At 36.9% G+C, this 24648-nt stretch overlaps 1 protein-coding gene across 2 annotated transcripts in view; it reads left to right on the top strand.

Moving 5' to 3' along the window:
• The window catches only part of lars2 (leucyl-tRNA synthetase 2, mitochondrial), a 128598-nt gene extending 104662 nt beyond the window's left edge, over positions 1-23936 (top strand). For both annotated transcript variants that reach the window (XM_039651302.2, XM_089118230.1), the window contains 4 exons: positions 10323-10400; positions 10494-10605; positions 14398-14525; positions 23614-23936. In XM_039651302.2, coding sequence (XP_039507236.2) covers positions 10323-10400; positions 10494-10605; positions 14398-14525; positions 23614-23793 — 498 coding nt within the window. In that variant the 3' untranslated portion in view covers positions 23794-23936. The remainder of the gene's footprint in view (positions 1-10322; positions 10401-10493; positions 10606-14397; positions 14526-23613) is intronic.
• Positions 23937-24648: the final 712 nt, after the last annotated feature.

Raw genomic sequence — 24648 nt, 5'->3', positions numbered from 1 at the left:
ATCATATTTAACACATTTAAAACTTTATCATATTTAACATATTTAAAACTTTATCATATTTAACATATTTAAAACTTTATCATATTTATCATATTTAAAACTTTATCATATTTAATGTATTTAAAACTTTATCATATTTAACATATTTAAAACTATCATATTTAACATATTTAAAACTGTATCATATTTAACATATTTAAAACTTTATCATATTTAACATATTTAAAACTTTATCATATTTAACGTATTTAAAACTTTATCATATTTAACGTATTTAAAACTTTATCATATTTAACGTATTTAAAACTTTATTATATTTAACACATTTAAAACTTTATCATATTTAACATATTTAAAACTTTATCATATTTAACATATTTAAAACTGTATCATATTTAACATATTTAAAACTTTATCATATTTAACATATTTAAAACTTTATCATATTTAACATATTTGAAACTTTATCATATTTAACACATTTAAAACTTTATCATATTTAACATATTTAAAACTTTATCATATTTAACATATTTAAAACTTTATCATATTTAACATATTTAAAACTATCATATTTAACATATTTAAAATAGGGATCGACCGATATGGATTTTTTAGTGCCGATACTGATACCGATTTTTTTCCCATCAGCCTTAGCCGATGACCGATACGGGCTGCCGATTTTCTTGAGCCGATATTTGGAGCCGATACATTTTGCTCCCTCAATTTACATCATAAAAATGACATGACGTTAAGAAATGTTACAGGTCTCAATTTAATAAAAGTAACATTTAACTAACTTCAAAAATTAATATTTAACAAATAGTAAAAAAATATGAGGTAGAACAAGAACAAGTAGATAAACAATTGAACAAATATTAAAAACATAAAGTAGAACAAAAAAAGTTCAGTGCTGAAAATGAATATTTAAGCATAAATTAAATAATTACACTATTGCACACAGTAGCAACCAGCATAATAAAGTGCACAGTGCACACTGTACTTCATTTTAAAAGAAACGAACTATGTACTGCCATGGTTTCAGTTTTTTCTACATAAAATAAAATGAGCATGTCTAGTCTGTAATATCACTGCGATGGCGAGGGACACACCACACGCGTCCAAACCTCAACCAGGTGGGCGCTGAATAAATATCCACAAAAAGCACAGAACAACGTTGGCATTACTTAATCCTATGACCAGTGTTCATAACAGCTACCGTATGCATACTAGGGCTGTCAAAATTGCTCAAATGGTGTTTGCATATTCCCTCTAAAAAACGTATTCGAACATCCCTTTGCGCGTTTTGTTGTTGACGCGCATTACGTCAATAACAGGACACATTAATACAAAGAGACATAACTACTAGTATTAGATAGTTTATTTGAGTTTAAACATATTTGACAACGTATTAAAAAGCAAGTAAATCAACTAATGGCCAAGACCGCAGAGCTCACTCTGTCTCGCACAGGCACTCTCTCTCTCTCGCCCTCACGCTCTCTGCGCGTCGTTTAAATGATCAACAAATAAATGTTCAGTGCTGATCAAGAGTTTTGTGCAAGCAATTTAAGGTTGCGAGTCGCGACTCTTGTCCCAAATATTGCAGGCTTCATTCAGTGATTGAAGTTTCACAGTATAGAACCGACAGTGAGCGCTCCGAGCGACCTGTGCAGCTGTAGTAACGTTATTAGTCTGCAACCGCGGGCGTGTTTTTCCACATTCAAATATTAATTTTCACCTTCAAAATTAATAAATATTCGAATGTAGAATATTCATAGACAGTCCTAATGCATACTGAACGGATAGCCTACACCTTAGCTATTTGCAGCTCCCTAATACAATGGCAAGCAGTTAAGTTTTATAGACGAGGCATTCGCGTTTTCCATTTGGACCCACAAACTTGCTTAGTTGCAAGCACATAACAGTTATAGGGCGACGGGTTTCCATTTTCAAAGTGTTTGACAATATTTCAGGAGTCAAACATTTAAAAGATCCTTTGAAAGTTTAAGTTACCATTCTCGTGAAGAGCAGGTTGCACTCTTCTAGTGGGGGAGGGCGGGGCACGTGAACTGCAGCATCTCCAGCAGCACGGAGCTGCCCGTGGCCGCCTGTCTATAAATAACGCCGGAAAAAAAAAAAAAACTATCGGCGAACGCGCAGCGGTGTATCGGCCGATTCCGATACACGTAAAAACCTCAAATATCGGCCCGATATTAGTGATGGGAAGTCCGGTTCTTTTCCGCGAACCGGTTCTTTCGGACAGTTCGTTTTAATGAACCGGTTCAAAAAACCGGTTCACCAGTTCTTTTACGTCATCACGTAATGACGTCAATTCTATCATCCTGGCGGATAAAACTACTTCAAATTACAGGCATTTTTAATCATAACTTCAGTTAAATAATAGTACACATCGTCATAATCATCTTGGATAAGTTTCTTACATTTACATTTTGAAAACGAACCTGCTGCAGCCTAGGCGATGTGCTAACGCGGATGTTTTACATGTTTTAAATATATAAAATGCATAAATGGTCTTCATCATTTTATTTGTTATTAAATAAACTTACATTTCGCCGATTCGCCCTCTCGTTTAAGTCCTGGGTTCACCGGTACTACTGCGTGCTCGTATATCAGCACAGGATCAGCCGAAATAAAGTTCTGTTCAGAGACGGTGCTATCACGCATGCGCAGTATCTCCAGCTCATCGGTTCTCCGTATCGAACGTGTCCGAAAGAAACAGTTCTCAGTTCTGTACTAGTGATTCAAGAACTGCAACAACCAGTTCTCGACTCGAGAACCATAGCATATAGGCCTGTGTGCTGAGCTGAAACCTGAATATACAGTCAAAACTAAAAAACCGATGCATGTCTGTCTCCAATAGCCTTCTGTAGCCTATATACATATATACATCATGTTTATAATGTGTTAACATAACGAATTAAACATGTTTATAAACATTTTCTAAGCAGTGAGTGCACCATTAAAACCTTGGCAAGAGTTTACATCAAAGATTTATTGTTACTAGAAATTAAATGAGCTGTTCCTGAAAATATTATATTAGTATAATAATAAATGTTTAGTTTGACAGTTTTAGAATCCAATCATTGTTTCCAATCGTTAAAATAATACAGTGATACAGTAATTATGTGATAAACATGTTTCCAAAATGTTTTATTTTGTTACACTTACTGATGTTCAACTAAAGACATGGAAACGTACATTTCGTCCCTCAGAAAAAAATGCACGCATGCTCAGCTCATCAACTCATCAGTTCTCAGTATGTCGAACGTGTCCGAAAGAAACAGTTCTCGGTTCTGTACTGGTTATCCGACCGCTGTATCTGTATGTTCGGTAGCACACGCATGCGCAGTATCAGCTGCTCGTGCTCATCACTTCTCTCAGCACCAACACGTCTCCGTTCAGTGAACTTTGAGTTATTGGAATAAAATGTACTTCTGGATATTGGTTTATTTCGATTCGGAGGGACTGTCAGGCATGTCTGAAAGTGAGTAACTTAAGTAACTTGTGGTTTAGCGCTGACGCAAGACGCGAACTGTTTCGGACGATTCAGTCCGATTTAGTGTACTGGTTCGACCGGTTCACTAAAAAGAACCGGTTCAAAAGAACGATTCGTTCACGAACCGGCCATCACTACCCGATATATCGGCCGATCACTAATTGAAAACTTTATCATATTTAACACATTTAAAACTATCATATTTAACATATTTAACACATTTAAAACTATCATATTTAACATATTTAAAACTTCATCATATTTAACATATTTAAAACTTTATCATATTTAAAACTATATCATATTTAACATATTTAAAACTTTATCACATTTAACATAGTTAAAACTTTATCATATTTAACACATTTAAAACTTTATCATATTTAACATATTTAAAACCAGTCTTCATGCCTTCTTAAACACTTGGGCCAAACATATGTCATGTAAGTAGACAAGTGGTCAAGTGCAAAGACTGCCGGAGTCGAGTGTGTGTCTGGACAGACCGAGAGCGAGTAATGCGTTGCACTCTTTGACCATTAGGGGTCACCACAGATCCTGTGTGTTTCTGCTCCGTTCTGGTTAGTTTAGATATGATTGGGTTGGAACTGATTTTTAAATTAAGTGCCAATATTTAATGCATTCTGTTCATTTAAACTTCATGTGTGAAAAAGACAAGAATATGCTTTCAAGTCATCCTCATTTATATTAGTCAGGGGGCCAAAACTGATATTAAAACTTTGTCAGACACTTTTTGGTACAAGCATACAACCTATCCAGTATGAATATTTAACGCCTCAACATATGTTCTAGCCAGGTTGTCAAGTTAGAAAATGTTTTTATGTTCATTTTAACACTTAAAAGTGCTAAAAGCTGATTTTTTTCCCCAAAATTGCTTCCATTTTCTTCCATGTTACACCTACTGTAATTTTGGGTAAATGTGCAATATAATCCGATTTATGTGCAAGCATGATCATTAAAAAATAATAATCATATATAGCACTTTCAACAATCTAGGTTGTCTCAAAGCAGCTTTTAAAGTAACACAGATTGGTTTGGTTTTATTGTGATTCTTGAATAATGTTATTTCCAGCTAAAGTTGGTTTTGATTGATTCACTTCCGTCGAAATGATCATTTGTTATTAAATTTGGGGCCACTAAGACGACACCGTTCTCTCTAAACAGACTTTAAACTGAACCTGTGATAAACGCTGATGGCGTTCACATGCGCATTAAAGGGATAGTTCACTTTGAAATGAATTTTTGGTATGTTTTATCTCACCTCAAGGGCATCCAAGATGTAGGTCTTTGTTTCCGCAGTATTTTCAATTTTGATATTTTTAGGTCAAACCGTTCTTGTCTGTCAGTCATATAATGGAGGTATATGGTCACCACCTCAAAGAGCATGCACAGAGAAGTACAAATTAAACATGATTTAATGACTCGTAAGTGTAAGTACACATTGATGGCCTAAGACACGAAACGAACGGTTTGTGTGAGAAAACTAACAGTATTTATATCGTTTTTACCTCTTGTAACCACAGTCAAGTGATCTGAAAGCATGGGAAATATTTTCATGATTTGTAATCACATTTTTTTTTCGGTCAAATCAACTTAAATAATTTATGTAGTACAGATAACATAATATTTTGAGTTTCTGATGATTCAAACTCCTTCATTGTATTAACTCAATTTTTCCATTTCAATGAATGAACTTAAAATTTTAAGGCAACCAGGTTACTTAATTTTTTAAGTTAAACCAACAATATATTTTTTTACACTGTATTTTAGGCCCTTTAGGAGTTTTAGGGCATTCGGCTAAACATTTGCTTTTGTGTTCCATTGAAGTCAAATAGGTTTACACTGCAACAAATAGAAATTAATATATTTATTCTGCAATGATGTGACACAAAGACATAATGTTTCTATTTCAGATACATTTTTTTAACTTTCTATTCATCAAAGAATCACAATATCAGTTTCCACGGAAATATGAAAAGACAGTTTTCAACATTCAATAATAATCATAAATGTTTCTTGAGCATCAGATCATCATATTAGAGTGATTTCTGAAGGATCATGTGACACTGAAGACTGGAGTAATTCAGCTTTGATCACAGGAATGAATTGTATTTTTCTATATATTCATATAGAAAACAGTTATTTTACATGCTAATAATATTACGATTTTTTTCTGTTTTTTAATCAAATAAATGCAGCCTTGGTGAGCAAAATAAACTTAACTTTAAAAAAGCAGTGTAGAATGACATGGATGTGCACAAATGAAAATTTTCATTTTGGAGTGAACTGTTTCTTTATCAAATGAAAGGGTGTGTCCGCTGGGAAAGTGCCGTTACGTGTGGAATGTGTAAATATAGCCGGGATAAAGACCGTCTCCAGGGCTGAGATTGATTTTGCTGCTGAGACTCGCAATATCTGATCTAGTGCCGGGAAGAGCCGCTGTCATCAGCTCTGTCCTTCCTTCGGCCAGGATAGTGTTGTTCTTTCCGTTCTGATGTATCCAGAGGAAACATGATACAAGAGCAGAGGTCATGTGCTCACATCAGGCTTAAAGGGTTAGTTCACCAAAAACTGAAAATGATGTCATTAGTGACTCTCCCTCATGTCGTCCCAAGCCCGTCAGACCTCGTTCATCTTCAGGACACGGTTTAAGATATTTTAGATTTAGAGTTTTCTGTCCCTCCATTGAACATGTGTGTACGGTATACTGTCCTTGTCCAGAAAGGAAATAAAGACATCATCAAAGTAGTCATGTGACATTACAATGTTTTGAAGCATCGAAAATACATTTTGGTCCAAAAATAACAAAAAACTGCGACTTTATTCAGCATTGTGTTGTCTTCCGGTTCTGTTATGGATCCGCGTTCAGTGGATCCTTCTGACGTAAGACTCGGCTGACGTGTGTCTGGTGTGCCGAAGGTACGATGTCACTCTGTAGGCCAAAACGCGGAAGTGAGTTAGCATTTTAGCATTACGGTTCCCTCGCTCTAAAGCCTATGAGATTTTTGAATGGGTTTTTGCTAAATCGCCTGAAATTAGGTCTGTGGTGAACAAAGCCTCTAAATATTTTCACGTTTTGATCTATGACATAGAACACACAGTTATAACCTGCTTGTGTTTTTTTAAACTTTATTGTGTCTGATTGTGTTTTTTAAAATCTTTATATAGGCTTCAAAATATTTAAATTTTGGATTAACTTGTAAAGATTATCTTGATAGACAAAACGTGTAAGGGTCACAACTCTTTGTTAAACACAGATCTTATTTTTTGCGATTTTTCCAAAAGTCTATGGGGAAAATGCATTGCTTTTCGATCGAGGGAACCCATGCACCGCTAGCTTTCGGGTTGTCCTACAAAGTGACGTCATCACTTCAGCACTCTATTCGGGTTCAAATAAATATGGCTGGGCAAAAAAAATGCAAGAAGATTGTGTTGTACAGCGTGCGTCTCCCTCAGACTGTAACCGAAGCTCAGCCGCGTCTTACGTCAGTCACGGTTTTTGTTATTTTTGGACCAAAATGTATTTTCGATGCTTCAAAACATTGTAATGTCACATGACTACTTTGATGATGTCTTTATTTCCTTTCTGGACAAGGAAAGTATACCGTACACACATGTTCAATGGAGGGACAGAAAACTCTCGGACTAAATCTGAAATATCTTAAACCGTGTCCTGAAGATGAACGAGGTCTGACGGACTTGGGACGACATGAGGGTGAGTCATTAATGACATCATTTTCATTTTTGGGTGAGCTAACCCTTTAAGCCTCCATCCTTTCTGCAGTAATGATGAGGAACTGTGACATTCACTGCAAAAATTGCTTGTTTCCAGTCCAAAATCAAACATTTCTCAAATCAAGTTGAATTTACTAGGGCTGTGTAATAAATATCGATTTCTCGATATTAATCGATTCTCATTTTTACGAACCGATATCGATTCTTAAATCTCAAGAATCGATTAGTCATCCTGTTTCATTTGAATGAATGGGACATTGTCTCACGGCTGCACGCATCCCAAAATATCGCAATAATCTTTGTCCTTTGTTACTATTGATATGAAACAAAGTCTCAATTTTCAAATTACGTCCATTTTCTTTAGAAATTCAAAAACATTAATAGCGTTTTTGCGCTGTGGCGTGAGATCGCTCTAGAGAAGCAGCAGCGCTGATCTCTCTTCCGGCTTAATAATACCAGTCACAGCGCCAAATAAACATGAATGAGCATCTGAAAGTGTGTTAAAGATAGAGTACAACTTATCGAAATCCGTATCATGTCACATTGATTCGCTCAATCAGCGTTTCAACCGTGGAAAGACGTCAGTTAAACAGCTTGTAATCAATGTCATCGTCGTATTTACCGCAGAAAACCCACATAAACTCGTTAGTCAGCTAGAAAAAATAACTCTAGAGAGGAGCATTTTGCTAAATATATAGCACCATTTTACATATGCATTATAATCTCAATGTTCTTCAATATTTAATGCATATTTGAATAAATCTGGCAAGTTTTTATGACAGCCACCATTTAAATGTTTATATTTCATATAATCTTCTTATTATAAAAATAAATAAAAGTGTAATTTAAGTGATTCATTCATTATTACCTTCATATGAGGCTAATGAAGCCTATAGGCTACAACTAGACTCCCATAGTTTACAGCATTAGTTAAGAGATTTGATTCCCTTGAGAAAAATTGCCATTTATTGTAACTGATATCCAAAATAATCGATATTAAATCGAATCGAATCGAATTGCAAGCTTGTGAATCGAAATCGAATCGAATTGTGAAATTTGTCTCAATACCCAGCCCTAGAATTTACTAAAGTTGTAAAATCACATAAGTCTTGTTTTCTGGGGAAATTAATCAAAATAAAGTGAGATTTTGCTTTAAAACAAGCTAAATTATCTGCCAATGGGGTAAGAAAAAAGAATCTTTTTATTCTGTTTGAATTAAGATTTTTACCCCATTGGCTGATGAATGTAGCTTTTTAAAGGATCAACTCACTCAATTCCCCCGAATAACAGGACATAATATCATAAAATCTAGTAAATACATTTTGATTTAAGAATTGTTTGATATTTGTACTGGAAACAAGACAAAATACTAAGTAAGAAAAGCAGTGTCCGCTTCCTACATAAGCACATTACTGGATTAAAGGTGCATTGCGCAACATTTCATGTTAAAAATAGCCGTTTTTCTAACCCATACATGCTTAAACAATCGCCTGATGGGCTGAACGAGCCCTTCTCTGATCACTGCGATCGCCTCTATAATCCTGTACAGTAAAATAAATAAGAGGGATTCGGGACGGAGTTTGAGACGTCATGCGCGTTCACGTTCGCCTGGCGATGTCTGGCAGGATTGTGTATTCGCCGCCATTCTCCGTATCAGCGAAGACAACTCGAGCGACACAACTTTAGTCAACTTTCCACAAAAGTAGAAGATGGATTCAAAGAGACCGGCTTGTAGTTCATTCCAAACCCAACGCAAACTCCACGCAAGATAAAGAAAATAAAACTTGTGTCCAGTGCCAGGCGTCAGAATAAGACGAGAGTCAACATCGGGAAGCTTTCAACAAATGGAGAGATCTCCGGTCTGCTCTAGGGCTCAAACGGGTCCTATACAAAGTAATAACTTATATTGTCCATGATCGTGTTTCCATAATCATACAATCATAAGTGGATACAGTAAGCACATAAAACAGTTCAACATGGAGATAGATGGAAACAAAAACCGAAGTTTTCTACTACCCCCGTTTCCCCCTCACACACACACACATAAGTGTGTAATTTACTCAAATGCCGTTCCTTTCATTTATTTAAAATGTATTTTTTTTTTTACCTCTGAAGACATTATGACTAACAAAAGATGTGTGCGGCTGATGCTCCTTTGGTTATGAACAGCTTGTGTGTGTGTGTGTGTGGTCCATGAGCGTGCACACCCCTGGTTGCAGTTTCGCTTGTCGCCAGAGGGGGCGTAGTTCTGCAAAAACTCAGAGACTCGCGCAATGCACCTTTAAAGTGCTCTACATAGACAGCAACACATGCTTCAACATTAGCACTCACAATTGATTACTCAGAATTGAGTTTGGTAATCCTACATTAATAAGGCTGAATTTGGAGTCAGATTGAACGTTTTTGAAAGGCTTTATTTAATTGAATTAAAATTCAGTATAACAGTAATATTGTGAAAAATTATTACAATTTAAAATAAGTTTTCTATTTGAATTTATTGTAAAATGTTTATTCAGTTCACTTCAAAACTAGTGAAATTAGCGACATTCACGCTGTTATTGAACTAAATCGAATCAACGTTACATTAAAATTAAGATTTAGCGGAATAATGACACTTGTCTTTTCAGAGCTGAAGTTGAGTTTGTTTCACAGCTGAAGAACTTAGCAACATCAACACTGTTATTGTTCTGTTTAAAACCATCTCTATTGTAAAAAACACTATATAAATAAAGGTGGCGACTTTAAAGCTGATAGTTTTCTGATTGAAACTAAGTAATGGTGTTGCCAGACGTATATTAATTATCATGTGTGTATGATACGCATTTGTCCTCTGTACGTTCAATGAAAAAAGGGCACCAAAATGGCTAGCATTGGCACTGTATACAATGTTGTATAATAAACATGTCATCGCTGTATGTTTTGCCAGGAAAAAAAAAAACGATACATCGATGGTTTAGCAATAAAGTGATTTCTGGTCGTGTCAGAAAGTTGTTGTTCTAGAGAAATAGCTGTACGTTTGATCATTTTGAGCTTCTGATTTTTCTCTTGTCAGGTCACAGGTCACTTCACCGAGGACTTCTTGTTTAACGCGGCCATCTCTCGACTCATGGGCCTGACCAACACGCTCTCAGTAAGTCAACAGTCGAACCTGACTTTCAGATTAATGTGCTTGTGAATTGAGACGATTGATTGAGTTTCTGCGGTTTGCGTTCCCTGAGCGTAGCAAGCCTCGGCTGCAGTGGTTCTGCACAGCGTGGAGTTCGAGGACGCTTTGGCTTCGCTCTGTGTGATGACGGCACCCATGTGTCCACACCTGGCGTCTGAACTCTGGGCAGGTACGACAACCTCCACATTTACTCATCCTCGTGTTCAATAAAAGTGGATGTGGATGACACTGCCAAGCTACAAGAAGCTTAAAAGTGGTCCAAAAGACTTACTGTATGTGCTTAAGTTCTTCTTAAAGGGATACTCCACTGTTTTTTTGGAAATAGGCTCATTTTGTCAAAGTTAAACTGTTGAGTTTGACCGTTTTCTGTTAGTGTTAGCATAGCTTAGCATACCTCATTGAATCTGATTAGAACGTTAGCATAGCTCTCAAAAAATGACCAAAGAGTTTTGATATTTTTCCTTGTTTAACCTTGACTCTTCTGTAGTTACATTGTGTCCCACAACCGACGGAAAATGAAAAGTTGCGATTTTCTAGGCTGATATGGCTATGATTATTTTTGGTCAATATTGAATTTATGATTATTGATCATGATTATTGGTATTAAATAAAGCATTATTTCATGACATGAGTCATTTTAAATATCAGTGAAATTTCACAATTAATCAAAACTAATAGTGTGTCAACTAATAAGGTCATCAAAATAATTACATAAGACAAGTAAATAGTCTTCAATACAATATAAGACCAAACTAATTGCAAACAAAATGGACAAATAAAATGGACAAATTAAATAAATGGGGTTTTAAGTTTTTCAGGAAGGTGTACTAACAGTGGTATTCAGAGTAATAGCCTTTGAATAATCAAATGTAAAATAACACCACATTAATATTAAATATAGATTAATCATTATTAAAGCTACTTAAAGGAGTAGTTCACTTTTAAATGAAGGTTTTTGATGAAAACATTCCAGGATTTTCTCCATATAATGGACTTCAATGGGAACCAAAAGATCCAAAAGACAGTTTCAGTGCAGCTTTAAACGACACCAGACGATGAATAAGGGCCTTATCAAGCGAAACGATCGCTCATTTAAATAAAAAATAACAAAGTTTAAGTTTTATAAGCTCTAATGCTCGCCTTGCTCCATTCTGTGATGCATGTTCGTGACTCTCCTGTTTGAACTCGTTCATCAAAATGAACCAAATGACACGAAAAAAGATTTGTGATAAACACATGACACAGTTATAATGCCTCATGACAGCCAATGTCAAAGCCAACCACATGACAGTTTAACTTCATTTTATGTCAAGGCGTCATAACAAAGACAATGTCATATTTGCATTAAAAACGTCATTATTGAGCGAAAGACACTTAATGGCAGTTGTCATAAACATACGTAAACCCTACTTCATATTCAAGACATATGTCATGTCATGATTATGAAGGTGTCATGTCAGTCTTATACACACCCCTTCAAGTAAAGTGTAACCAAAGTGGACAGTCTACTAATACTCTAATTGACATGTAGTTACTTCTAATTAGTCTAACGTCTAAAGTGGACTATCAAATAAAAATGTTACCATTTCTGGAGTTGCGAGATGTGTTTGGGTAATTAATACTTTCAGTGTGCGGTTTGCTGCGTCAGTGCAAATTTAATTAATTTTTTCTTTCTCTGATTTAACTGTGAATTTCTGAGTCGTAGCGTCCCGCAGTCTCATGGAGATCTTTAAAATCCTCCTCAAGCATGGATATTTTTATAAAATGACTTATTTAATCAAACTTTTGCCATTTGATTAGGTCTGAGAACTGAGTGATTGGTTGTTTGTCGTGTTTTGATGTTATTTTATTGACATAGTTTTGAAAGTGCTTTAAAGTTGAGTTGAGTTGATACCATGGCACTTTCTGACGTCAGTAAAGCGTATTGCTTGTATCAAAATGGATTGTAGTGAAAAAAACCTGACTCAGGATGAAAGTGAATTAATGTGCGCTGGGTGAAATGTCGTGGAAATGCTAGTGGTGAGGAGAAAAGGAAACTGTTGGTCCCTGTTGTCCATTTCATCACATCCCGCTATTGACACACACACACACACTTTGTGTTTTCCCCTGAGGAAAACATGTACATGCTCTGATAACTGAGGCTGACCAGAAGACACAAGATGTGTAAGCGTGTGACCAAACGTTACTTGTTAAGGGTGTTCATGTGCCGGTCCTCATAGAATTAAAGATGTTATTGTTATGTAGAAGTTATTCATTAAGATTTTATGTTCTACAATAAATAATAACATCATGCAGGTTTGAAACAGTGTGAGGATGAGTAAATAATGGCTGAATTAATTAATTAATTTTATTTTATTTTTTTTGGGGGGGGGGGGGTAGTCCCTTCCTCTCCAACTTCCTCCTGTACTTATGCACACACACACACACACACGCACACACAAACAAACCAAAACACACACTAAGGACAAGCGGAAATGTACATCCTTCCTGAAGGTCATGTTAGGTCAGGCACAGGTTTCTAAATCTGTAGTCGTGTGTGTGTGTGTGTGTGTGTGTGTGTGTGTGTGTGTGTGTGTGTGTGTGTGTGTGTGTGTGTGTGTGTGTGTGTGTGTGTGCGTGATCATTCACTGCCTTGTCACTAAACACTGTTCAATCTCCTCTTCATCTTTACCCTGTATCATATTTGATACGAATGAAAAAGATGTAGTATAACATAAGGTTGTCATTGTTAGTAATATTTTAAGATAAACACTTTCTGGAGAAACTTAGATGTACATGATTGATTATAAATAAATTTTTTTAATCAGGTTCAAATGTGAGTATCAGGCTTTGGAGGACCGTTTATTGGTTCATCTCTCAATTATCATGTTATTGCATTGATTTATATGTTTAAAAACTACTGAGCTTTGATTATAAACTAAGCATTTAAATATCATCTTACAAAGACACTTTTGTCATATATAGAGTGACAACTGATATGAGATTTGTATGCATTTTATGTCATTAGTTTCTTACACTGTTGTGAAGATCTCATTGATTTACAAGCATCAGAATTTCATCTTACTTTTAGGCCAAGTAAATATCTGCATTTGCTCCAAATTTCATATTTTTGCTCCGTTTGAGCCTCTGAACAATTTCCCCCCTCAAATATCAGCTCCATATTCTCACTATATCATAATCAATGAGCCATAAAAGCCTGACGTGTCAAATATGATGCTCAACACAATATTATTTTATTTTTTACATTTTGTCCAAAGGTTCAATAAACTCTTCCACAGATATTAATATGTGATTTGTTTGGTTAATTATTAATCAGTGTTGTAGTACTCGAGACTCGGACTCGTCTCGGACTCGGTCTCGAGACCATATTTTAATGGTCTTGGTCTTGTCATGGACTCGTGTGCATTTGGACTTGGAATTGACTCGTACTCGAACATTTTTAGGATTTTTAGGACTTGGAATTATTCCCGAGTCCACTCGAGTTCAATTAAAAATATTTTTCATGATTATTAATGTATGTTAATAAAATATTTCTTTAAATTGATTAACACGCCCAGTGATTGGTGATTTTCTAGAGCGCAACTGCGCATGACAAATTGTAATAAAATTACTTTTAACACCACCTACTATGTGGCCTTTTTACCCTAAACTGATCATATTTTTTAAACTCTAAGTAAATTCAGTAAAAAAAAAAAAAATAATAAAAAAAAAAGGATTTCTCTAAGTAAATAAAAGTAAATTAGGTAATCAACCCTCACTGGTCTCGACTCGGACTCGACCGCCTCTGGTCTCGGTCTCGACTCGGACTCGACTCTCTCTGGTCTCGGTGTCGACTCGGACTCGAGTGAGGTGGTCTCGACTACAACACTGTTATTAATTCACATTTCCTCATATAGTGAATAGTGATTTTCTTTTTTTCTTTGAGTAGTGTTGAAACTGTGTTTCCTGAAACCTCTGTTAGGTGTGTGTGAGGTGAGGAATCCCCTAGGAAGTGTGCGGTCTGGGAAGGGAAGTGTCCTTCAGCAGCCGTGGCCGAGTGTGGACCCCGAGTACCTGCAGACCCCCGACACACTCCAGCTGTCCGTACGGGTATGACACACACACACACGTGCACACATTATTTACAATGTCTCTTAGGAGAAATGAAATCCAGTGCTCATGTTGGCCAAAAACTCATTTTAGATTTAGCACAGTGGTGTAAAGTGTTTGAGTAAATGTCATTTTTTGTACTTAAAGGGATAGTTCACCAAAAACTGAAAATGATGTCATCGTTTACTCATGTTGTTCTAAACCTGTAGGACTTTCATACTAGCCTGGTTCAACCTCGTACATTTCATTTGCACATAGAGTCTGGCCTCTCTCCATTGGGAAACGTTTACTTCCTTGTAGGCGGGTTCACTGTTAAAGTTCAAAACTATTGGATCACTCAGGATCTGCCATAGCCAATCGCTAACGTGTGGCCGTGCGCCGAAACAACAAGTCCGAATGATCAGCGGATTATGTTTACAATAGGATTTCAGTCAACGAGAGCTGCAGGTTTTGTTCATCTAGGAACAATTGAAGAGTTCAGATGCAAAAGCCTCTAAATGCCATTTGAAATTTTCTTCTTTAATGATGATTTTTATCAAACTTATATATTTAAGTTCAGTAATTTCACTTAAATAACAATTAATAGGTAATTATCATTGCAATTTAAGTGAAATTACTGAACTTAAATATACAAGTTTGATAAAAATCATCATTAAAGAAGAAAATTTCAAATGGCATTTAGAGGCTTTTGCATCTGAACTCTTCAATTATTAATTCCAAATGTATATTTGACACGAAGGACAGTGATGTATTCATTCAACGGTCGAAGCTGTGTCTAATCATTACAAATACGCGGGCACCACTGCGGTATCTTCTGCTGCAAATGCTGTACAGTGAATGATCTGTCTCTATCTGCAAAGGCCTGTTCACAACGGGACGGATTTCATGAGCGTTATTCGCCGACGTTTAACGCCTCGTAACTAAACAAAGGGCGCCAATGTGAGTGTCAACACCGAGTGTAAAACGCCACGAGTAAAAGCGTCATTTTTTTTAAAAACGCCTCGGGTTCGTTTTTTTTTTTTGTTTGATGCAGAAAAACTATCCGACCAATGAGATTGGCGCTTTTGCTCATGTGTTGGAGCTTCTGAAGTTACAGTAAAACACAACTTGGGGGCGCTCAAACACAAAACGGTCTTGCCGAGCACACATATGCAACGGAGAAGAAGATAGACGCGTCGCCGTCTACACAGCCAGGAAGAAAAAAGACGAGGAAGATGCGAGGCAAGATAAATGTAGAGCTGCTGTTCTCGTTGGTGCTAGAACATAAATAACTATATGAAGTTATTACTATAAAGTCATTTAGCTCAACATCTTCAGAATACATGCAATTGCTTTTGATTAGCATTATTTTATTTTATTATATTTATTTCTCACTGTAACTTTTTTTCTTGGCATGGTACATATATAGTTTTTGTCTGTATTTTGATGTTGTCTTGGTACAAATGAAATGATATGGTTTACTCTGTTTAGGGAGGAGTGTGTCACCTTTTGGGAGTCTTGCATGAATGAATGTCTTGTTTTGTTTTGGCTTATATATTTAGCTGTATAGCACTACTGCATAGCATTTTTTTTTTCTTGTGTATTTGGTTTTTTTTTGGCTTTTGCTATTTGTTATGTTAAATTCAAGCTGCTGTAAGGTCAGTTTTTTTATTTGAATCTAGAATCGAGGACCCCCTCGAAAACGAGATGGCTCATCTCAAGGGGCTATTCCTCTTTAATAAAAATGTCAAATAATAATAATAATAATAATGACAAACGCGACAGGGACTACAAACAAATAGAGAGCCTAAGTCCCGCCCCTCCCCTTCCGGCTCATGGGACCTTATTTTGGAAAAAATATGTATGGTAGTCAATGGCGAGAGACAACTTATCTTTTTATTCCGTCTGAACTGTGCCCTCAATTACACATATGATGTTTGTCAATTTAAAAGATAATTCTGAAAGTCAAAAACGTTGCAGTTTGTCATAAAACAGAAGAGTAACGTTTAGTTTTATGTGAAAATCGCTCAATGAACTACATCTCCCGGGAAGAGAAACGAGATCCGCTGCTCTGGTACAAAACACTCAGGCATGACGGCGTAACGTTACGATTATAACGTAAGACTATAGAAACAATGACAGACAATAGCCTCAGTAAAGTTAGCTTCATTCATTGAGAGAAAATGTGCGCCTCTGGGGTTTGTAGTCTTTGTAATTACGTATTTTCACAGTCATATACCTCAACGGTTTTACATCAGACAGCGACTTTCTTTACTTTAAATTGTATCTTTTAAATTGACAAACATCATATGTGTAATTCAGGGCACAATTCAAACGATATCAAAATATTTGTCGTCTCTCGCCATTGACTACCATTCAATATTTTTCCGAAATAAGGTCCCATGGTGGTCGACCGGAAGGGGAGGGACTTAGGCTCTCTATAGTGATAAAAGGAAACTGATATGGAGTGGTATAGCAGAGCAAATTAGCGCCATCTAATGTCAGGGAATGAATTTGCATGTTCACTCGGCTCATCGTCGGTGTGAACACAAAAACGTGTTGAAAAACGTTGACGAATAATGCACGCTGATATTCGTCCCAGTGTGTACGGGCCTTAATAAACAACAGTTTTTCATATTATTTCATTATGGTCTTCAAAGTAGCTATGTGTTTGTACATTTTTATTTATGAAATTATTTTATTATTATTTTTCTCACCCCGTGTGGAGGAGGGCCACAACATCATGGCCATCAACAAAATTTAGCAAATATTGTTCTTGCTCCGGCTTTAAATTCTGTATATTCGTCAGTTTTCCAACAACGGACCGAACAGCTTTTCTCACGTCTTTCTCCGCCGCCATTACTGCACTCAAACTGACGCACTACATCAACATCATCGTGCTCAGCCACTCCCTCTATTCGCTGATTGGTCCTACAAAAAAATGAATTCTGGAAACCTAAGGATATACAGCAGTCCCAGACGTAGCACTGAAGCAAAATTAAGTTGAGCCGAAGTGCGTAGGAGGGCGCAGCCAGGCTACTTTTGTACGTCCTCGACTTCGCAACATGAAAATATTTGATGAAATCTGACAGATTTCTGTCCCTCCATTGACAGCTACGCAACTCAAAAAGTCCACGAAAAGATTGTAAAAATAATCCATATCCAATATAATCCATATCCATAATCCAACAGATTTAATTTATTCTATTATTGACATGTTCTCTAAGACTTTAATCATGTGGAAAATGAAATTGGTAACTTGTAATGCAGTCATTTTCGCTATAAGGTAACTATGGCTTCAGGATAGGTACTCTACACCTCATATGTGAGCGGTGCGAAATACACTACCATAGTTATAGTGTGTTCTTCTGTGTCCAATCTCTGGGATTTCTTCATGGTTGATTACTGGGCTGGATTCGACGAGCAGTCGTGCTCAAGGCTAGATTTGGATTTGGATTTAGCAAGCATAGCCATCTCTCGAACGAATAGGCACCTCGTGTTGTGGGATATTTGTGTGAGTGTTGTTTGCTGGATATTCAGCCCAGGATCATATCTGAGAAAGTGGCAAAGGGAAAGTGTTTACTTCCAACTTAAAAGCCTGTGTTTCAGTACTGGCGCTCTGTAATTTGTGTGTGTGTTGGGAATAGGGATTGGCCTCTGAAATTGGCATGATGAGTGAACGGTTATTACAGACTTGAACCATCTTCTGTGTGTCTCTACTTGCCCTCATGCATCTGTCAGCGTTCAGACATCTTGGTATAGATTGGTAAATTTAGGCTGACTTCTAATTTACCTCATTTCTGCCAGTCATCTTTTGCGGTTGCAATTTTTACTTAGCAGCTGATTTATTTCTCGCAATTTCAAGTTCATACAGTACCTTGTAATTATGAGTCTCACAATTCTCTTTATTTAATCGAAATTCTGAGTTTAAATCTCTTAAATTGTCCTTCTTTTTTGTTTTTCCTCAGAATTTTAAGTTAAGTCTCGAAATTCTGAAATTATTTCTGGGAATTTGAGTTATAGTACATTTCACAATATTTCGTACAATTTAGACATCTGACAACAAAAATCCAATTTTTTTTTTTTTTGCAATATAGATGTCCTTCCCGCTGGCTGATTCCAAAGAAACATACAATGTGAACTTTCGTTCCTACCAAAACATTAGTTCCGAGAAAATGGAGGAGAAGCTAATAATCGGCGTTTCATTCAGGTTTCGTATCATTTATGACATGACCTTGTTTGCTAATTGCATGAGCGCAATTATATATATAAATATTTTTTTTATTTAAAATATTTACGAACGCTAGTTTTAATGCAGTGCATTTGCTCACAGTGACACCAATATGACCAATTGCATTTATAGCCTAATGCAAATAATAATAATAGCCAACTATTCTTTTTTTTTCCCGACTAAATGTGACCAAAACAGTTCTAAAAATACTTATTACAAAAGGTTTCTTCAATGTATTGTTAGTTTTTCCTGTTTATTACATTTCATATTGTGACACTTCTATTCTCCCGGCAACGTCAAAGCGTCAACAAGCTTCTTCCCCGTACTTTTTGGCAAGCCTCCTTGACTGGGCGGCCAGAGCTTCTTTGACGCTCAAGTCGGCGGCGGTGTTTTTTTTTTACACATAAAGCATTTTGTCTACAACAATCTAGTCATTTCATGCACAATTTCTGAATGTTGATTGCTGCAAAACACCTTTTCACATCCACCCAGCATGCTAAAAAAATCCATTGTGTTAACAAAATATAAATTAAACTCAAATTGAAAGATATAAACGTCAGAATTGTGGGATAAAGAGTCAAACTGATCCATAAAAACGTTTGTGCCGACGCTCTATTGCTACTGGCTGGCGTCATTGTCCCACGTTCTCATTGGTTGGTTGGTTGGTATATGGGCGATTACTTTTTTTCAATTGTAGAAATTCACCTGAATACAGTTTGTCTACTGTAAATTAAATTAACAAAAAGTAAACTGACTATAACTAAAGCATGTAACTGTACATTCATGTTTTTCTCAACCAAACAATTTGCGAAAGTCCATGGAAAGAATATCCACCCTTTTTTAGACACAGTACACACTGTTACAAAGAAGGATGCAAAAAATAAAGTACTACCCAGAAGGCTTTGCTGCGCCCACTCAGGCTGGTAGTATTTTAGGGAATCCCCTGCTTTATGCGGACAGCTGAACTACTTTGGCATTCGTAATAACAGGGTTGCTTTTCTCCCATGATGCAGTCCAGCTGTATGCGTGCGTTTAATTTCACCACAGACACACTGAGGAGCAGATGCTCACCAACACAAACGCTTGGTATCCATCCCATGATACAGCAGAAGCACTCCGACACACAATATAACGGCTTATAACTAAAACTACTGCCGGTTTGGATCAATTTACCAACATTTTGTCTCTGACGGAGCGTTTGGCGAGTCTGCATTTTAAGGAGTTGAGCAAATTGAATTTCTGAAAGCAATTGTCTGATCTTTTGGTGTGTGATTTTGCAAAGGCTTGAGATTTTCCTCTTTCTTGCCTCGTTTTTCCCCTCCCAAATGGTGAACTACAATTTTCCATTATAAATACAGACTCCTTGCTTTATAATTCATATTTACACATTGTCCTTTAACAGTATATACATATGGTAGGGTGTGTGTGTGTATGCTGTGCTAAAGTCCGGGCATTCGTCTCTTCTGCTCTCCAAGGCTACATTTATTTGATCAAAATACAGTAAAAATAGCAATATTGTTGCTGTTTAAAATTCTTGTGATCAAAGCTGAATTTTCATCATTCCTCCAGTCTTCAGTGTCACATGATCCGTCAGAAATCACTCTGATATGATGATTTACGGCTCAAGAAACATGTATGATTATTATCAGCGTTGAGAACGGTTGTGATACATTTTATTTATCTGGATTCTTTGATAATTAGGAGTTTCAAAAGAACGCCATTTATTTGAAATAGATATCTTTTGTAACATTATAAATGTATTTCCTGTCACTTTTGATCAATTTAATGCATTATTATTATTCCTGTGCTGTTAAATGAACAAACTAACTTCTGAAGACCAGAATATCATAGAGACGTTGAGGCCATTGAGAAAAAATTGGCAAATAATTCCCTAGAGATTCCCTAGTTTTGCTTGATTCACTACTGTTGTCTTTAGCCCCGTTTCCATTAAAGAATTGTGCAAAACTTTTGCTATCCACAAGTTTCCTACGCCCCATGAGGCCTTGCATCAAAAGTGGGCGCGACTTCCGGTTGGAAGTAAACAAAGCGCGATTTGACATGTTTGACACTCGTTCATTCAACAGTTGACAGTCATTGAAGTTGTAGCGATCCAAACTAGCTAACGATGTGGGAACACAACCTCAACGAAATTCAAAAGGGTGAAATAACAGTACCTTTACCCTCCGCAGTAGTTGGTTGGGAGTATTATAATAACATTATTAATAATCAATACTCATCAAGGCATGGTGACAGACAGTTATGCGAGATGACAAACAATTAAAATAAAAAATACACACTTAGTCATTGTGCTTTGGAGTTTATTCAAAATTATAAATGAATGTGCTGCTTGAATACATTAACTGGCACATTATTCTGTCAACACAGGCTTTGATCCTGAGTTTAGGTGTAACATCAGTAGCGAACAGCCAAACACATGCTGATAGAGTTTATAGAATATTAAGAATTTAAACAAATGTACACAGGAAGATTCGTCGTCTTTTGGGAGGTGATGGAAACTACAGTCGTTGGCAGGATCACTCTGATTTCGTTTTCAGCTTATGTTCAAAACAATCCCGTTTAAGCCACTAAATTAGTTTAGTCCGGTTATACATACAACCGCGAACAGCACATGTTGTCCCTGAGCTCCGTAACGACATCTCTCATAAAGATTTGCGTCTTTAAATAGTAAAATAATTCTCCGAAAAACAGCTAGCCTCTTCGCTAACTAACACACAAAATACCATTGGAATGCTACTTCCGCCGCGTCACCGGAAGTTTCACCCACTTTATTTTTTACAGGAGCGCCCCTCGGAAACTTGTGGATACAGTATATGCTAGTTACTATTGTGAAATGGTGGCTTTTCAATAAACCAATGTAATGCATCTAAAACGCCATTTTTCCTCGCAATAAGTCATTCCAAAAGTCGTGGCGATGGATGTTGGTAGGTTTGCATATATTCCAGCCACCGCACTAGCCTTTTCTTTATGGAAGGAAACGTATGTGTTATCATAGCATTAATGGCAAGGGAAGCGCATTATACTGTGTGACGTGTTTTCCCTCAAATCTGCTTCAATCGGTGCATTTCTTTGTTGTTTACAATCCAGTATTCCCGTAATACTTTTGTCTTTTATGAGTTTAATGAAGAACCGTGTCTCGTCTTCTGTCCAAACACACTGCGCCGCCATCTTTAAAGAATAATCGACTTTTACATACACCAGGTGACCTGTAAACGCCATTGCAGTTTTGCGAAATATTCCTTTTTCGAATTGCCTGAAAAACCACCTCATGCGAACGTAAACTTTTTTTGCGATATATGGGAGTCACATGAAAAAAATGTAAATAATAAATAAATACAATAAAGTAGACTTTGAGCTATAAGCACCATAGATATCCATAATAAAGGCTAGATTTCTTACGGCGGAGTCTCTATCGTCATCACCGGCGGCCATCTTGTCACAGGCAAGCTTTCTGGCGGGCTCTGTGGTTCCTGATGTAAGATGAGTGATCAGCACGAACACAAATACTCTTATCTCAGTGAAATCTTGACGGATTTACAAACGGTTTGGTTTCTTACGAACGTTATAAACGTGCGTATTATTCAATCTGGACGATTATTTATTGATACACTTATTATTCATAAGTGTGCACTGTCATAACTACATCTCTGACGTTTATAACAAACCAAACCTTTTGGAAATCGGTAGAAAATTTATTTAAAGGGTTAGTTCACTCAAAAATGAAAATTCTGTCAGTATTTACTCTCCCTCATGTTGTTCCAACCCTGTAAGACCTTCGTTCATCTTCGCAACACAAATTAAGATATTTAAGATATTAAGATCACTCCTGCATACTAGTCCATAGGCTTCTTGAGGGAATGACTCTTGCTGGCCTCGAAAAGTCATTAAAGACATCGTTAAAATAGTCCGAGTGACTACAGGGGCTCAATCTTAAGTTTATCAAACGACGAGAACACTTTTGTGCGCAAAAAAAACAAACAAAAATAATAACTTTATTTCAACTATTCGTTTATTTCTCCCTCTGCCTCGAGTCAGGTTACTAGTTTAATAGCGTAAGCTTCTGTTATTGTACGTCACACGCATCACACACATGACCAGCGTCGGCCAATAGTGAGCCTACGTGTGACGTAGCTCTACGCAATCACACTGCGTTAACTGACTACAGGCCCATGGAGAAGGAAGTGAATAGTTGAAATAAAGTTGTTATTTTTGTTTGTTTTTGCGCACAAAAGGTATTCTCGTCATTTGATAAACTTAAGATTGAGCCCCTGTAGTCACTTGGACTATTTTAACGATGTCTTTGATGACTTTTCGATGCCAGCGAGAGTCATTCCCTCAAGAAGCCTATGGACTAGTATGCAGGAGCGATCTTAATATCTTAATATCTTAATTTGTGTTCTGAAGATGAACGAAGGTCTTACGGGGTTGAACAACATGAGGGTGAGTAAATACTGACAGAATTTTCATTTTTGGGTGAACTATCCCTTTAAATTGTGGTTATTAAAAAAGAACATGCACCATTAAAACACAATGTTACGAGTGTGCGAGCTGCCTGTGACAAGATGGCCGCCAGGTGCGGACGTCGACCTCCATTGGCCAGCAGCGCATACGAGACATTTAGACTTTATTATGGATATATATGATAAGCACGTCCCAGTTGGGTTTGTCACTTATTAGGGTCCCCTGGAAACATCTCCGTTGTGGTCTGTGTTTGGTGGTGTTGTGAAACTGATGAAGATGTTTTCTTGATTTGCGGGGGTTTTCTTCTAGCGTGTTGAGCTCTCTCGGCCACCGTACTTAACATGTATGAAATGCATGTATCTTCAGATGCCATCAATGCTGTCTCTGTTTTCTCCTCAGATCAATAATAAGGCGTGCGGGAGTGTGTCTGTTCCTCGTGAAATGGCTCAGGACGCACAGAAGGTTCAGGATCTGGTGTTGAAGAGTCCTTTGGGCGCCCGTCTTCTCTCGGGCCGCGTTATTAAGAGAGTCATCCTCTCACCTAGAACTGCACTCATCAACTTTCTGCTGGACCAATAACATGTGCCTTACTGGAGTCTGGGATCCAGGCATGAAAAAGACTCTGAAATCCAAAGAGCCACGAACAATTTTTGGGAAAGGGAACCATGATGGACATGATGCTCTGATGAAAATAGCCTCTAAATAAAGAAGCTTTTAGATGATTTCAGGGTTTATGGGATGCATTTTTTTTGCCCCAGCCCCACCTCAGTCAGGCCAGTCGTGAGTGTTTCGTTGCGAGCTATTTCTGAACACCCAGGTTTAGCCTGACATTACACCACCTGTGTCAGAAATGGAGACGTGGAGATCAACAGTGGGATTCCTGATCCTGACCGCATCAGAGAGCAAGAAAAGCTAACTGTGGAAGCCATTCTTATTGGTCAATAGATTCCTCATTAGAGTGGGTTTTTTACGTTTGTTTTCATGAAAATGAATGGAAAAAGCTACGCTTAGATTCTTGATTCAAACCACTCTAATGAGAAGAATTACTTTCACAATTTGCTTTTCTTGCTCTAACCACACTCCTAAAACACATACAAAACACATACTTCCGGGGGAAGCAGCCAGTTTATCCTTTGGTTATGTCAAGCAAGTTTGTACTTTATCTACTTGAATAGGCAAAAATCTTCAAAACTGTTTGCTAAGCCTATATTGCAATAACAAGCCAAATCAGCAATAACTAAAAACTTTCCGTTTCAGATAATGCACGTGTTGAAATCAAGATGCAATGATGTACATCTGAGTGAAACGGATTATTAAAAAACATAAAAATGTGGGACTTATTAAGCATTGAAAGAAAGGCGGAGTTTAAGGGGACTAAAAGAGGTGACATTTTTCTGGAAGATCCAGTTATGACTTTTTAATTTAAAATTACTC

This window comes from Pimephales promelas, chromosome 12 (assembly GCF_988280905.1).
Source record: "Pimephales promelas chromosome 12, fPimPro1.hap1.1, whole genome shotgun sequence".
Taxonomy (NCBI): domain Eukaryota; kingdom Metazoa; phylum Chordata; class Actinopteri; order Cypriniformes; family Leuciscidae; genus Pimephales; species Pimephales promelas.
Note: the sequence above shows the minus strand (reverse complement) of the source record. Positions and strands in the feature narration are given on the sequence as shown.